The sequence below is a fragment of the Bos mutus genome, chromosome 16 (genome assembly GCF_027580195.1).
Source record: "Bos mutus isolate GX-2022 chromosome 16, NWIPB_WYAK_1.1, whole genome shotgun sequence".
NCBI classification, from domain to species: Eukaryota; Metazoa; Chordata; class Mammalia; order Artiodactyla; family Bovidae; genus Bos; species Bos mutus.
Genome location: NC_091632.1, coordinates 16,795,944 through 16,812,083, shown reverse-complemented (window position 1 = coordinate 16,812,083; position 16,140 = coordinate 16,795,944). Strand labels below are relative to the sequence as shown.

At 47.7% G+C, this 16,140-nt stretch overlaps 1 protein-coding gene across 1 annotated transcript in view; it reads right to left on the bottom strand.

Annotated features, from left to right (window-relative positions):
• SMYD2 (SET and MYND domain containing 2) overlaps positions 1 to 10,443 on the bottom strand; it is a 54,126-nt gene extending 43,683 nt beyond the window's left edge. The window contains exon 1 of the mRNA XM_070384774.1: positions 9,629 to 10,443. Within this exon, the coding sequence (XP_070240875.1) occupies positions 9,629 to 9,801 (173 nt within the window). The 5' untranslated portion in view covers positions 9,802 to 10,443. The remainder of the gene's footprint in view (positions 1 to 9,628) is intronic.
• Between the last annotated feature and the right edge of the window lie 5,697 nt (positions 10,444 to 16,140).

Here is a 16,140-nt window from a genome sequence, read left to right as displayed (position 1 = left end):
TAAAAAGCTTAATGGATATTCATGAGTTTGAGTAGACTCCGGAAGTTGGTGATGGACAGGGAAGCCTGGCATGCTGCGGTCCATGGGGTAGCAAAGAGTCGGACACGACTGAGCCATTGAACTGAACTGATTCAACTGTATGAGTAGACCAAATTTCATCAAATTCCAAAAAAAATGTCTACCCAAAGTGCTGCTATTTTAACACAATGCAGGGATGCTACAGTTTCATTCGACCCAGGATTATCTGATCAGAGTTCTCCCTTAGTTTGCATAAGTCATGAACTAGAGTGTGTGCTTAAACTTCTTGGTTAACAGTTTTCTTTATGACATACATACATGGATTATCAGTGTTTGATGAAAGAAAGCACTGAACTCAAAACATTACTGCCTTTAACAAAAACTCTGCTAAAATGACAAAGTTCAAGGCACTACAGCGTCAGCCAAGAACTGTCATTTGCTATCTGCTTCTACAAGGATGACATCACTAGCCACTGCAGTCGCTGACCTTGAACCATTGCCTGAAATGAGTCCAGGGCGGAGACGAGGAGTGAGGCACTCTGTGCTCTTCGAAGAACCGGCAGAACAGGCCTTCAGATAGCTAGAAATTTTCAGGCCATTTTATGAGCCCAACTTCTGACATCTCCTCATACCTAGGAAGCACTAAAATCACTAGCGGAGACATCTGCTCCTCGTGACTGGTTGCAACCTTCTTGAGACTCTGCGACCCCACGGACGGTAGTGCGCCGGGCTTCTCTGTCCATGCAATTCTCCAGGCAAGAATACTGGAGAGGGTTGCCATTCCCTTCTCCAGGGGATCTTCCCAACCCAGGGATGGAATCTGGGTCTCCTGTATTACAGGCAAATTCTTTACCGACTGAGCCACCAGGGAAGCCCCCTTGGGATCAGCAGAAACCTTCTGCTGCGCGGTTCACCAAAATCAAACTTACGCTGACCTCCCCTACCCACCTCTTTGGAACAGGGCCTCAGAGCTATCTGAGAAGCTGTCTCTTGGGCAGTAAGTCCTCATTCTGCCCCAAATAAAACTTAATTCACGACTCTCATGTTGTGCTTTTTCTTTTCAGTCTACAGTGCGTAAAATAAAGATGAATAAAACGTACTGGAACATAAGCTTCGTGGTGGGAGGGATTTTTGTTCCTTTTTTCACCGGGATTCAGAACATAGCGTGTGCTCAGTCGCTCAGTAGTGTCTGAGTCTTTGTAACCCTATGGACTGTAGCCCACCAGGCTCCTCTGTCCATGGGATTCTCCCGGCAAGACTACTGGAGTGGGCTGTCATCTCCTTCTCCAAGGGATCTTCCGGACTCAGGGATCGAACCTGCATCTCCTGCATTGGCAGGCAGATTCTTTATCACTGTACCACTTGGGAAGCCCAGAACCACAGTGAATGCCCCATAAATATAAATATTTGCTAAATATATTAAAAGCAGAATCCCTGCTCTCAGACAGCTTACCATCTGCCCACCATTAAATGTCTCTTACTGCTGAGGTTTTAAGAACCTGTGAAACTCTCACTGACAGTGATTGTCACTCTGATAGAGATTTGTGCAGCTGACGGGTAAGAGATTTTTTTCAGGTGGCAAAATGAGGAAAATCAACAAGATCTGAGCCCAGGGCCCACATCCCTTGAAGAGCCTTTCCTGGTCCTCACAGACTCAAGACAAAAAACTCCTCCGGTCCAACATCTTTTCATTTTGTCACAGATGGCAACATAACTCCTTTCAAGTACCAGGATATAAAATCCTTGAGATTTTTATTTGGCTCAGATGAAAAAGTGCATCCTGCTGTCAGCCAGACTCCCTTTGCACCTCGCTCCCCCAGGATACGCCTATGTCTTCAGGCTTTGGTGTGAAATTCGCTTCTCCGTGAGGGAATCGTCCTTATTCTTCCTCTCCCCCAGTGGTGACTGCAGATTCCCTGGGCGATGAGATGTCCTGTTCATCACAGTGCACTTGCAGATACACAGTGGTGGCTCAGCTATCACAGCAAGCATTTATTTTGGTTTCTAGGGACTATAAACTTGTGAAACAGAAGCACTTATGGATTCTTGGATGCACTCCTTTAAGAAGCGAACCCAATCCACTTGAATGATGTACATGCCATATTTCCACTCAGTCATCAGAAACCCTCCACTTAGCCCCTAGGTTTTATGTTAATACATTGGCACAAGGAGTCCCACAGTATTTTTTAAATTTTTGATGGAAGGAAAATCTGAGACACACAGTTGGATTCTCAACAAATGCATGGACTAGAAAGGTAAGTTGTTTCCTGAACCCTCAAGACACTTTGGTCTTATTTTCCTGCTAAATCGCATATCTCTGGCCTTCAGAGAAGTCTAGAAGAGATCCGATTTCCTTCTGTTCTATTGTGCTGGCGTGAACGCCTTTGCAATTGAAAAGGAGGCCTCCGAGGGTGGTAGGAACAGAGTCAGCAGAAGTTACACAAAGTGAGGTGTGTGGCTTTGTGACTGGTTAGAGCGCCCGTGCTAATGAGGCCAAGGTCGTGGGTTCAGCCCCTGAAAAGGCAGTTACTTCAGTCAATTCCCTGCTGGAGGACTGCACCCCTAAACTCCCACAGATTCACTAGAAATCCAGAGATGCGAGGGTTGGGATGAGAATGGGAGACTGATGGTGGTGTACAGAGACTGATCACATTAATACAAATCCCTTGAGAGAGGACAGAGACCTCTAGTCCCAGAGTGGGCCCCTCTCCAGGGGGAAGCGACTAACCTCCAGGCTGACCAGCGCTCTGTTGTGCTGAGTCGCTCAGTCGTGTCCGACTCTTGGTGCTCCTATGGACTATAGCCCGCCAGGCACCTCTGTCCATGGGGATTCTCCAGGCAAGATTATTGGAGGGGGTTGCTATGCCCTCCTCCAGGGGATCTTCCCAACCCAGGGATCAAACCCAGGTCTCTCACACTGCAGGCTGATTATTTACTGTCTGAGCCACTAGGGAAGCCCAAGAATACTAGAGTGGGTAACCTATTCCTTCTCCAGGGGATGGTCCCAACCCAGGAATTGAACCAGGGTCTCCTGCATTGCAGGCAGACTCTTTACCAGCTGAGCTACCAGGGAAGCCCCTCCAGAAGGGGGCTCAAAGCCTACATCTGGTCAGATACAATCAGGGTGCCCTGTTCCAGGTCTGCCTAGTTCCCTGGTGGTGATCAGGACTATATACTCATGGACTTAAAGGCAAGCAGGCAAAGCAGAGCAGGGCTGCCTTTGAGAAGAACAGGACATGGGAATGTAGAATCAGTAAGACAGAAGAAATTTCAATCCAGTTGTCCTGGCACAGATCAGGTCCTCAAACTGAGAAATGTGATTACTTCTCTCCACGTCTGAAGTACAAAAAACAACATGTGCGTATGGTGGGAAGGACCTTAGTTATTGATGACTCCAGTTACAAAGGGATATTGTAATTACTGACTGCCTCCTCAGGATGCAGAAATATAGAGGCTTAAAATTACAATGATTTCATGTTTTCTTTATATTGACAAGAAAAGGAAGGGATATGAATCTCAGGCAACAGCGTTAAGTCTCAAACACCAAAATCAAGTTGCAACTTTCTTTGCAGTTTTCTATTTTAAGTTCTGTAAAATAACTTCACTGGCCCAGGTTCTTAGCAATTCTGAGTTCTGTTGAAAATCAGCTGCTGCCAAACTACAGACCTGAGCCCTGAATCTTCCCAAAGAAATTTAAGACATTTCTGAGCATCTTTTAAAGAATCTTTGGACAGACAGCGTGCCATTAGGACAGACAGTGCTTGTCCTACAGGAATACCATCCAGGGGCCTTTCAGCACAGCTGCATCATGAATTCTATTCCCAAACCATGTCTGTTTAACTTTGCATAGAGCAAAGTTCTGAAGAATGGGTCTGTTTAAGGAAAATAAATATGCAGGGGTGGTCCACATCCTTGTGCTGCCCTACCAGCACACACAGAAACAAACTCTTTATATGTAGCTATAAAGACGAAGATGACAAACTCCTTTTAAATAATTTGAGCACATTTAAAAATATCCCAGACTTCCCTGGTGATCCAGTAGTAGAGTCCACCTGCCAATGCAAGGGAGCTGGGTTCAACCCCTGGTCTGGGGAGATCCCACATGCCATGGGGCAACTAAGCCCGGTGCCACAATGACTGAGCGTGAGGACTGCAGCTACTGAAGCCCACGGGCCTAGAGACTGTGCTCTGCAACGAGAAAGGCACCACAATGAGAGGCCTGTGCACGGGGACAAAGAGCAGCCCCCACTCACCGCCACTAGAAAGCCCGCACACAGCAACGAAGACCCAGAGCAGTCACAGTAAATAAATAAAAGTGAAATTAAAAAAAATAAAAATATCCCAAACTCACCGAAGGACCAAAGCCTCATATTTCTTTTTACATTTTATCAGGTAATAGTGGATGATACAGAAGAATATATGCAGTTGTTACACAAATTCCAAACTGTTAGAATAAAAAAAAAAAAATCCCTGAAACCACAGCAGCATAAGATATACATCCAAGATAGATGAATCAATTGATTTTGCTGAACTTTTAGAAACGACGCATTAATCTGTTGCATTATCCACAGAGGCAGGGGGAAGCAAAAGAAAAGAGGTGATAAAAATTGCGTTCACTTGAGAAAGCAGCAGTGACTTAAGTCCTCGTGTCCAGGTGTGACTCACACGATAGTTTCAGGTCAAAAGGGACAGAGATATGTGTGGCTGATTCATGTAGATGTATGGCAGAAACCAGCACAATATTGCAAAGCAATTATTGTCCAATAAAAATTAAAAAAAAAAAGGACAGTGAAGGAAAACCACACTCAGAACAGAAAGACACAGTTCCCTCAGTGAAGAGGCTGGCCCTTAGAGGGCACTCAATATCTGCCCCCCGCAAAATGTGAAAATCAAGGAAACAACTTTTCCAACACTCAGTTACTTCCTACGTAAGACGGGACAAGGTCTTCTCTACACAAGTCATCCTTGGAAGGATCAAAACACAAATGTACCTGGAAACGCTTTATGAGCTGCAAAGAGCAACACGATTTAAAGGAATATCATCTTATACGGGATCTTCAAATTTTTACGACTACGAGGATATTGTGCAATTGCTTTTTGGAGGGAAAGGGGTTAGCTGGTGGTTTTAACTCACCAGGGTTTGAATTTCACTTAGGATATCTATCCTGCTGCCAGTCTGTCTCTTTCACCTCAAATCGTTGCTAATCATGCAGCTTGGTCACTGGGCCCTGATACTCCAGAACAGAAATGATGCTCCCTGCGTGTGAAAAATGTGCCTGCCCTGGCACTGTGCACACCTGAAGTCTTGCAGGACTGCTCCTTGCCACAGCTGAATCACGCTGAAGGCAGAGAGCAGAGCAGAGCCGTGGTATCCTTGCTAGGTGGAACATTCTGTCTTCCTCCATTTCTTATTTCAAACCTTTGTTTAATTCCAGGGTAAAAAGAGTATTAAAGTTGTTAATCATTTTGGAGCTACACAAGGCTCTTTAAAAAAAAAAAAATTTATATTTACCTGTGTAGGCTCATCATATCATTTTCATCAGGTTTTGGAAAATACTGAAAACTGATCCCAGACACCCATTATTTATGCTGTTGAATGGGAGGTTGAGAACCGCTGCTTTCAACTCTGGGTCAACTTGCCATCTGAATGATGATTTCACTGGCCAACAAGGTACAATATTGTCTTCCCAGTATTCCCCAGCTCAACCCAACCGCCATAAAAAATGTCCCTGAAATGAGAATATGTTCTCATACTATTTAACATTTAGCCAACAGAGCTCATCAAACAAGTCCATAGAAGCGAGACACCGAGCCAACTGTGACACCTCCCGAGTGGTCCGGGTTGTACTGGGCACTTGACTTCCCTGACTCAGGACCAGCTCAGTAGGTGGGTGTTAATGTGCACTGCTCACAGATAAAGGAAGCTGGGAGTAAGTGCGTGCATGCTAAGCTGCTTCAGTCATGTCTGACTCTGTGCGATCCTATGGGTTTTAGACTGCCAGGCTTCTCTGTCCATGGGATTTCCAGGCAAGAATACTAGAGAGGGTTGCCACGCCCTCCTCCAGGGGATCTTCCCCACCCAGGGATCAAACCCATCTCTTATGTCTCCTGCACAGACAGGTGGGTTCTTTACCACTAGTACCACCTAGCAAGCCCAGAGGGGCTAAATAATTTGGCTCAAGACAATCCATCAGGAAGGGATAAAACCAGAATTCCAACCCAGTCAATCTGGCCCCAAAGTCCCTCCTTTGCAGTCTCTAAATAAAATAAAAACTTGAAATACTGAAATGTTGAAAATGGCAAACCAATATCTCATTATCTACTGTACAAATGGCTGAATTTTATATTCTTTAGTGTAACTTTTTAGAGGAAATCTGTTGTCTGTGTGTGTGTGCGTGTGTGTACATATACCTTTTTGGGGGGGAACACCATGCAGATGAGGGGTCTTAGTTCCTGGACCAGGGATGGAAACCTATGATCCCTGCAACAGAAGTGTGGATTCCTAACCACTGGACCACGAGGAAAGTCCCTGTTGGCTATCTTAATCCTCCTACCCATCTCTTTAAAACACATGTAAAAAGATGCAGGGAATCGATTATTGGAGCATGTGCCCATAGAAAGTGAAAGTCACTCAATCATGTCCAACTCTTTGGGATCCCATGGACTACAGCCTGCCAGGCTCCTCTGTCCATGGAATTCTCCAGGCAAGAATACTGGAGTGGGTTGCCATTCCCTTCTTCAGGGATTTTCCTGACTCAGTAATCAAACCCGGGTTTTCTGTACTAGGAGGTGGATTCTTTATCACTGAGCTACCAGGGACGCCCTCTCAGATGGAACATGGGATACAGATTTTTCTCTTTCTGAGACAAATACTAGCAAGTGTTAAAATACATTAAATATCAAGTGAAAAAGTGTGCCACAAAATACTGACCAGGCCAACGTATGTGCTTGTGTGCGTGTGTGCACCAAAAAAAAAAAAAAAAAATCTGAGAGGTCTGATGAGGACAGCTCCCAACTTGAAGACATTTATATTTTTAGGAGCTGCCTCTTAGCAGCTGAGGCAAGATACACATCTTCCCAAGTGTCACCCTGAGAAAATGTGATACAGATGCAAACCTTTGTTTGTGTTACCCTGACAGTAAGAATTCCACTTTGCTGTGACTTAAGAGACTTCCTATTATTTTTCCATTTGCAGAACATACTTATTTCTGAAAAACATCACTTCTTTTCTTTCAAAATAAGTCAAACCCCGATACAATTACTATGATAGGGAAGATCTCTGCAGGCTCATCTGTCTTAAGCACTATTATTTACCTTCAACTTCTGGCACAAGAAACAATATATGCAGTTTTCTTTTTATGGCAGGGGAGGGGAAGTCATGGAAGAGTATTTGAGAATTTTGTTCCCACCCCTGGGGGAACCCTGGGGACATATACCCGTACCTCCAGTATAGCTGAACAGAATAATCTGTCCTCGATCTATACGAACAGCTGACAGAGGAAACAGTGCTAAATCTTTGAGATTGATCTAGCCACTAATTCTAAGTGAACTGGATTTAACAGAAACCACAGAGTGAGTACAAAGATATTTCTGATTTCACAGGTATCATGATGTCATGATGTCATCGTATCTTGTGTGTTATTTTAGCTGATTTCAAATGAGTCCTCAGGGACAGAGAGGAAAGGAACTGTGGGTGTTGACAGAGGTTCACCTCAGCCAGAGAAAAGTGGGGGGAGGTGCAGTGGTCCCTCCCCAGTGCACGGCAGCCGGAGAGGGGCCTGAGGCAACAGTGGCACTAACGAATGTCACTCAGAAAAGGGGGAAACAAAAGCAAAGGCCATCCCATAGGGCGTGCTGACTGGCCAAGCCGCACCTGGCAGCACCTTCCCATCCGGAGGTGAGGGCGTGCATAGTAGGTACAGTTCGGAGGCGAAAGAGAACCATCTCTCCCTTCTGCTGCTCCACTGCGAACCCAGCTGGATTTGATCTATAAAATTCACAGGAGGAGGAGTCTGGTAACAGACATCTGAGCGCCTACTAGGTGCCTGGTCCCGCAGTCTTCTCTGCCATGATGGTTCCCAGGAATCACCAGGATCCCTGACGCAGGAGGGAGGCCCCTTCCGTGCGGGGTGACCTTGCTTTGCTCCTGCCACTCCAGACACCCACGCTGCTTCAGACTCTGAGCCACAGCAAGGCTCAGAAGATCAAGGGACCAGACACAGCAGCCTTTTTAACTTTGGGAAAACCCAATGCTCACTTCACTCAAACGTCGCAAAGTGGTGCCATGACCCTTTAGCTCTTGGCTCACCAATTCAAAGAGACACATCACATACAGCCCTTAAGCTGCCCACGGCATGATTCTGTGTCTAGTTCCTTTCCAGGTCCCCCCAAAGCGGAAGACAGCTCTGGCAGGGAGTCTGGGCAAGATGACTATAGTATTTAGCTTTTGTCCCTTCTTTTGCTCTGTCTTACCGTGAAATAAGATGAACATATCTCAGGCACTGAGTTCTTTGGCGTGTGTTGGGCTGGAGATCTGTATTCAAAAGGTACCTGCAAACCTCAGGTGGGCTTAATCTAGCCCAGAAGTCTCCACTTCGAAGATGAAGAAACTGAGGTTCAAAGAAAGTAAAGCAGGGCCCAGGAAGGTCCCATGGCATAAACTCCAATGCCATGCTTCCTGCCTCAGTCCTTTTATTGAAGACTTGGCTAGGTAGGCAATGGGTGGAACTGAGGACATTAGATTTCATTTTCTTAACTATAAGCGTGAATATACATACTTCTTCTCTGGGCAGTAGTTCTCTTCCCCTTAAAACGTAAAGTGTTGCATTCATGCTTTCTAAGGGTGCCTTTAGGTCTGAAACTGTCATAAGGCTTGAAGGTATAATTATGCGTTGGTGTATGTGAATATATATACATATACACACATACATGATCTGCTCCATTTAAATACCAATTCCAACCAGACGTTTTGCCTAATCCCCCAAGCAACCAGATTTCCCCAACCCCAAACAAGGGCTAAATTCCGTCCCCCGTTGCAGTCCCTCTGAACCCAGGATCGGTGACCCCCTGGCTTCTCCCCAAAGACCAAGCGCAGAGGGTGACAAGAAAGACGAGGGGCCACGTACTTCACATGAAATACGAAGTGTCATTAAGTTCCTCGGCGGTAACACGGCAAGCCTGCGGCAGCGCGGGGCTGAAAGGGAGGGGGGGTGCACAGATCACATCGCAGGAAGCACAAGTGAAAGGTGGCTTGTGGCTATGGCCACTGCGCGAAACCTGGGGCCCCGCCGGCAAAGCGCCGAGTAGCCAGGGTTGGGGAGCAAGCCTGGCTCCAAGCCCACGTGTTGCAGGCACGACCCTGCCCTGGCGGGTTCACACAGCCCACGGGGGCAAGCAGAGAAATGTGCCTTGGTGCCGGGCGTGCGGCGGGAACTTGGCGGGTCTTTCTGAGTGCACGTGGCCCGGCCAGTGCCGGGTTCCAGGTCCCCTCCCGCTCCCCACCCCCGCCCTGGAGCCGCGGGCGCTAGGACCCCGCGAGGCGCGCACACTCCGGCCCGCCCGCGCGCGCGGCGCCCCCCGAGCCCCTGCGCGCCCGCCGGCACCGCCCTACCTGGCGAAGCAGAACTCGCAGTGGTTGCCGCGCTCGCTGACCGTGAGCACGTAGGCGTAGGCCGGGCAGGAGAAGAGCAGGTCCCCCACCTGGAAGGGCTGCAGGGCCCGCAGACCCCGGCCTTTGCCCGGGCTGCAGAAGCGCTCCAGCCCGCCGTCACCCTCGGCCCTCATCCCGGCGGCCGGGCTGGCGCGGAGGGCGGCCTCCCGCGGCTGCGGCTCCCCGCGCGCTGTTATTGGAGCAGCGTCACCCGGAGCCGCGGGGGCGGGAAGCCGCCCGGCGGACGCGGCGGCCACCGCTTCCCCGGAAGGGACGGCGGCCCCGCCCGGCGCTCGCGCGCCCCCGGGAGGCGGGGGACCCGGCCCGGCAGCCCCGCCCGCGTGCGGGACCCTCGCCTGTGGCCCCGCACTCGGCCCACTGTCGGCCGCTGCGGCCACCGCCCGGAGCTGCGTTCCCCGGGGCCGCTCCAGGCAGGAGGTCGGAGGCGTGTGCGTCCTGGCGGAGGGTGCGGGCCGCGGCCGCGTTCCGGTGGGCGGGATGGGGTCGCGGTGGGGCAGGTACCCAGCGCCTCCCCTGGACCAGCCAGTAGGATGGCCCGCGCTGGGTTAATAGAAGTTGGCGGCGTAGGGAGGCAAGATGCTTCTCAACCTTCAGTTCGGTTCCTCTGTCCTTGTCGAGAACCCTAGAAGGAGTCCTCGGGGAACACCGAAGGGAAACCGCAGTAGGAAACTGCTAGGTGCCGAGGGTTAAAAGGTGCTTCCCCAAGGTGAAAGGTTTTTAGAGCCCAGTATGACTCCCAGGGAATCTCAAGTATTGATTGTGAACCTACTTCTTTCCCTCTGCCCCTCCGGTGGAAGTTAATTACGTGGACGGAAAAAGGAAGTGCACTGGTCAGGCTTGCTCACTCAGACTCTGCGTACAGACAACGATGCGGAGGAGGCAGGAGATAACCTTGCAGTCAAGGAACTTAAGACTTGCCCGGGGGCAGTGCCGTGCTGTGGCCAGAGCACACGGCTAGGGATCGAATCGGCTTGACCACGCACTGTCATCTTAGAAAAGTCAATTAGGTTACGAGTCACAGAGAGGATTTTCCGTATGAGAAAGAAGGGTTTAATCTGTTCTGCATAGGAGTGTGGAAAGGCTGCAGTTGATGTGCGGGCTGTAAGAACTCCGTGTATAAAGAGAGGATTTAGCAAAAGCACTAATACTTAAAGTGTAATCTCAAACTAGGTTGCCTGTGTAAGTTCAGGAGTAGTTCAGCAAAGGGTAAGATCAGTGTGATTTGAGTATGTCATCAGAATTTTTGACCCTTCAATAAAACTCCTAAAATGAATAAGCCTCTGGCCTTCCTGAAGAGAAGAATACATCATGGATACTCTCCCATTTAGACACTTTAAGAAGCATTCACTGAGCACCCACTGTGTAAGAAGCATTCACTGAGCACCCACTGTGGCCAGTCAGTGGGATAGAAAGAGGGGCAGAATGTGGGTCTGGACCTTTGCATACCATACATTCACAATCCTTATTGGGTGTTACGGGGTCAAATACTGAGCTAAGTGGCTTAAACACATTACCCCCATTAAATATGTAATTCTAACTGCCCAGTGAGTTAGGTGTTATATGTTTCCCATTTCCAAAACTAGGAAACTAAAACTCAGAATACTTCCCAAGGCTCTACAGCTAGGTTGCAGAATTTGCTAGGTTGCAGAATTTGGTTTCAGCCTCCAGTCAGTCTGAATATGAGGCCCACGCTCTTAAGTGAAATGACCCTCTGCAAAGAAAGACAGCTCCCTGAGACAAGTGGTGTTATGGTGGCTTGCACAAAGCGTTCTGCGGGGAAACAGGCAGGGGAGGACAAACAGCATGGAGAATGCAGGTTTGGTCAAGGCAGGTGCCACATTCACGTAACCTTTGAGCTGGGCCTGGATGATGGATGAGACTTAAGTACAAAAGAAGAGGACAGTTGGCCGGGCTGAAAGAATTGCATGTGAAGACAGAGGGACTTGAAAGAAAGAATGGTGTGTAGTTGCAACCTGCTGTGTTGAGTGGAGACTGAGATCTCAGGGAGAGGACAGGAGGTGAGGCAAGAGTAATGGGAGGGCATCTTCTCAGGAGACAAGTTTCCTCCCAGAGAAGGTGTGGGAGTCTCTGAAAATGGTTAAGCAGCGGGGTGCGCTGATCAGTCTAGTGTTTTAAACGGTTCTGCTGCAGCTTTGCCGATAGACTGGAAGGGAGGCGACTGAACACAGGACCACGGGTTAAGAGAGCACTGGACATGGCAGGCAGATGACAGTCAATCTTGTAGGCTCAAAACAGAAACCAGAGACTTCCCTGGTGGTCCAGTGGCCAAGACTCCAAGCTCCCCATGCAGGGGGCCCGGTTGGATCCCTGTTTGGGGAACTAAATCTTGTGTGTTGAAACTGAAGATCCCACATGCTGCAACTAAGACCCAACACAGCCAAATAAAGTGTTTTTTTAAACCAAAAAAAAAAATCCAGGAACCATAATATCCTAGAATTTGGGGAATGGAAGAGGCATTTTCTTACTAATAAGGAAAATGAAGCAGAGCTAGCAAGAGATTCCATGACATATTCATTCAACATTTAAATATTTATGATATGCTTACTGTGTTCCAGCAACAGTGATAAAGGCTGGTGATACAATGGCAATGACAACAACAACAAAAAACTGACATTCCCTGTCCTCAGCTTTGTACAGTCTGTCTGGCAGAGGAGGCAGACATTAATCAGATAATCACATAAACAAATATAAACTGTCAACAGTCTCAAGTGCTGGAGCAGTGCTTAGAGGACATGACCTAGTCTAGGAATGCTTTTCTGAGCACCGAAGAATTGATGCTTTTGAACTGTGGTGTTGGAGAAGACTCTTGAGAGTCCCTTGGACTGCAAGGAGATCCAACCAGTCCATTCTGAAGGAGATCGGCCCTGGGTGTTCTTTGGAAGGAATGATGCTAAAGCTGAAACTCCAGTACTTTGGCCACCTCATGCGAAGAGTTGACTCATTGGAAAAGACTCAGATGCTGGGAGGGATTGGGGGCAGGAGGAGAAGGGGACAACAGAGGATGAGATGGCTGGATGGCATCACTGACTCGATGGACGTGAGTCTGGGTGAACTCCGGGAGTTGGTGATGGACAGGGAGGCCTGGCGTGCTGCGATTCATGGGGTCGCCAAAAGTCAGACACGACTGAGTGACTGAACTGACTGAGGAATGCTTTTCAGAGACAGTAATGACTGAACTAATATCTGAAGGATGAACAGAACTTAATCAAGAGAAGAGGAGGGACAAGCATTCTAAACAGAGGGAACAGCACGTGTAACCGAGCAGGACCCCGTGGGGCCTTCTGGGAGCAGATCCCAGCCCCTCCCATGTCCCCCACCTGCCTCTTGTCTGTAGGAAAACTTTAGCCTCCCAGGCCTTCCCCAGGTTCCAAAGAGTAAGTTTAATCTGAGAAGTGAGAGAATGTACAAAAAAGGGAAAACAGTCAAGCAAGACAAAACAAAAGTTTATCCATTAAATAAAGCCAAAATCATTTAGTTCCTCCTCAAGGGTTATAGGTAATATTCTGAGCCATCCTCTGGGCTGCTTTACAGATACTGAAATCCCTGTCAGGTGGAAGAAGTTAACTGCATGGTGACCATCAGCACATCACAGACCCCAGACAGGTTGGAACCAGAAGGTTGATGATGTTGACTCCAGATTACCTCCCTACCAACTGATCAGAAAAGGGTCTGCAAGTTGGTCATATACCCCACAACCCCATCACCATTTTTAAAAAACCCTTCTCTGAAAGCCACTGGGGAGTTCAAACCTTCTGGGCACTAGTTATGTGGATTTCTTGCTTGGCATCCTGCAATAAATGCTGCACTTTCCTCATCACAACCTTGTATCAGTAGATCAGCTGTACTGCAGCTGTATTGCAGCTTTCCAACGTGCAAAGTGTCATTGGTTGGAAGAAGTGTGACCACAATGAAGGGGTGACTAGAGCAAGGCTAGAGGAAGAGTGTTGTTCTAGATGATTTTAGGAGGTACATAGGTCCTCTTGGACAACCCACAGGAGTCTCCTCTGATTAAAAAAGCCTCTGACAGATGCCAGATTCTGTTAGATGAGCTTTATGTCGGTTACCATACCTAAATCATGAAATTCCCAAGTGGTGCAGTGGTTAAGAATCTGCCTGCTAGTGTAGGAGACACAGGAGAAGGAGGTTAGATCCCTGGGTCAGGAAGATCCCCTGGAGGAGGAAATTGCAACCCAATCCAGAATTCTTACCTGGAAAATTGCATGGGGAGGAGCCTGGCAGGCTACAATCTATAGGGTCGCAAACAGTCAGACACGACTGAGCACACATGTAAACCTAAATCAACTTTTATTACTGTGTTTTACTACACATGGATGTTGTATGTTAATGAAAGAATTATCTTAAACCTCAGAAGCTTTCAGATATACACCTACATAGGCAAATCTTGGATAAATTCGGTGACTCTACATAGTTTTTTAACTTTCTGATTTCTGGCAGCTCTAACCAGCACAAAGATGAAAAGACTGCCATAGAAATGAACAATTACAATACAGTAAACAATGTGCCATTTAAGGATTCCTTATGCAGTTATCTGCTTGTTAACTTTTATTGCGAGTCATCTTTTCCTCTTTCGCCGAGAAGGATTTCCAACAGCTGAGCAAAACAATCATGTTAACTGCTGAGTTGTCTTTCCAGGTGAGTCGTGGCAGGAACAGACTTACGTGAGGATGGGTCTAATTTAAGAACACTGGACAAGAAACAGCCTCATTTTAGAAAAATGCCTGTGCTGAACCCAAATGACTCAAGATGGAAAGATGGTCAGTTAAGTTTAGCCATTAATTTAGGAGCTTAGCTTATGAAGAAAACTGTGTTTAAAATAAACTGCCAAGGAATGGCAGCTCACCAGTGCAGCAGACTGATGACAGCACTCTTAATGCAGCTCATGCTTGTCAGCCAGCCGCCACGCATTCTCGCATTCCGGGAGAGTCTCCTTCCACCTTTTTCACTGCCTGCCACCCCACAGCTTGGAAAGAATGGAGCTTGAACGGAGCTTTTGGGGGACTTTGCCTCACCATAGCTCAGGGGAAGCGATAAGAAGTGCTAAATTCACTTAACTTCTCTAACCTAGAAGGTGATCTATTGAATAATTTATGAGTAACATATCCTTCCGGCCACAGATTAGCACATGAAAGCAACAGCTCTGGCCTGGGGATATAAAGCCTTAGCAAAGAAGGAATACCAATGAACATGGACAGTGGGCCCCTTGCCTGAACCACCAAACCTCTATATTTCGTGTATTTCACTTATTGATTGCACGTTCTTACCCAGTGCTAAATCCTTGTCGTACCATGGTGAAAAGACCAACACGTGCACTCAAAGGTATTAGGCCCTGATCCCCAGAGCCTGTACGTGTTACTTTATATGGTTTAAAAGGGTCTTGCAGATGTGTTAAATTGAGGATCTTGAGCTGTGTGATTATTCTGGATTGTCCAGGTGGAGCCTCAATGCCATCACAAGAGTCTTCCCACATCTCCAGAGGGGATTTGACAGACCGACTCAGAGATGGGAGGGATGTGGCCATAAACCCGGGAATGCGGGACCTCCAGCAGAAGCTGGAAAAGGCAAGGAGCAGATTTTCCCCTTGGAGCCTCCAGAAGGACTGTGGTCTTGCTAAGACCTTGATGTCAGCCCCGGGACACCAATTCCAGACTTCTAGGCTTCAGAACCGGGAGAATACATTTCTGTTGTTTCAAGCCACCCAGACTGCAATAATTTGTCCTAGCAGCCACAGAAAACTAAAACAAATTGTAATACAATAAAAGTGTTCACAAGGGGATTAACAAAGTGAAGTGGAAAGGCTTCACAGAGGACCTGACATTTTAACTCCTCTTAGAAGACTGGGCTTCCCTGGTAGCTCAGATGGTAAAGAATCCACCTGCAGTGCAGGAGACCTGGGTTCGAGCCCTGGGTTGGGAAGAACCCCTGGAGAAGGGAATGGCAACCCACTCCAGTATTCTTGCCTGGAGAATCTCATGGACAGAGGAGCCTGGTGGGCTATAGTCCATGGGGTTGCAGAGTTGGACACGACTGATCGACTAACACTTTCACTTTCAGAAGGAAGACTAAAAATTGACCAAGGGAAAGAGAGGCCCCCACAAATGGGATTAAGAACCTGAAGGTGTAAATTCACTGGGGTAGGAGAGACCTTGACAATCTGGGGAGGTATTTTTGTCTTACTGCAGACGCTTGCATAGTTCTGACTATGTACTAAGTGCACTTTTAAAATAAAGTCTCACCTAATCCTCCTAACAACATTTTATAGATGAAGGATCACTATAAATAACTTGTTCAAGTGAACAGCGGGGTGAGGACTCAAAGCAGGCTGCGTGTAACAAGTCTGTGCCCTGGACCACTGCGCCTCGCTGCCTTCCTGCTTGGCCCAAGCTGCAGCCTTAGGAAGGAGACCTTAGGTA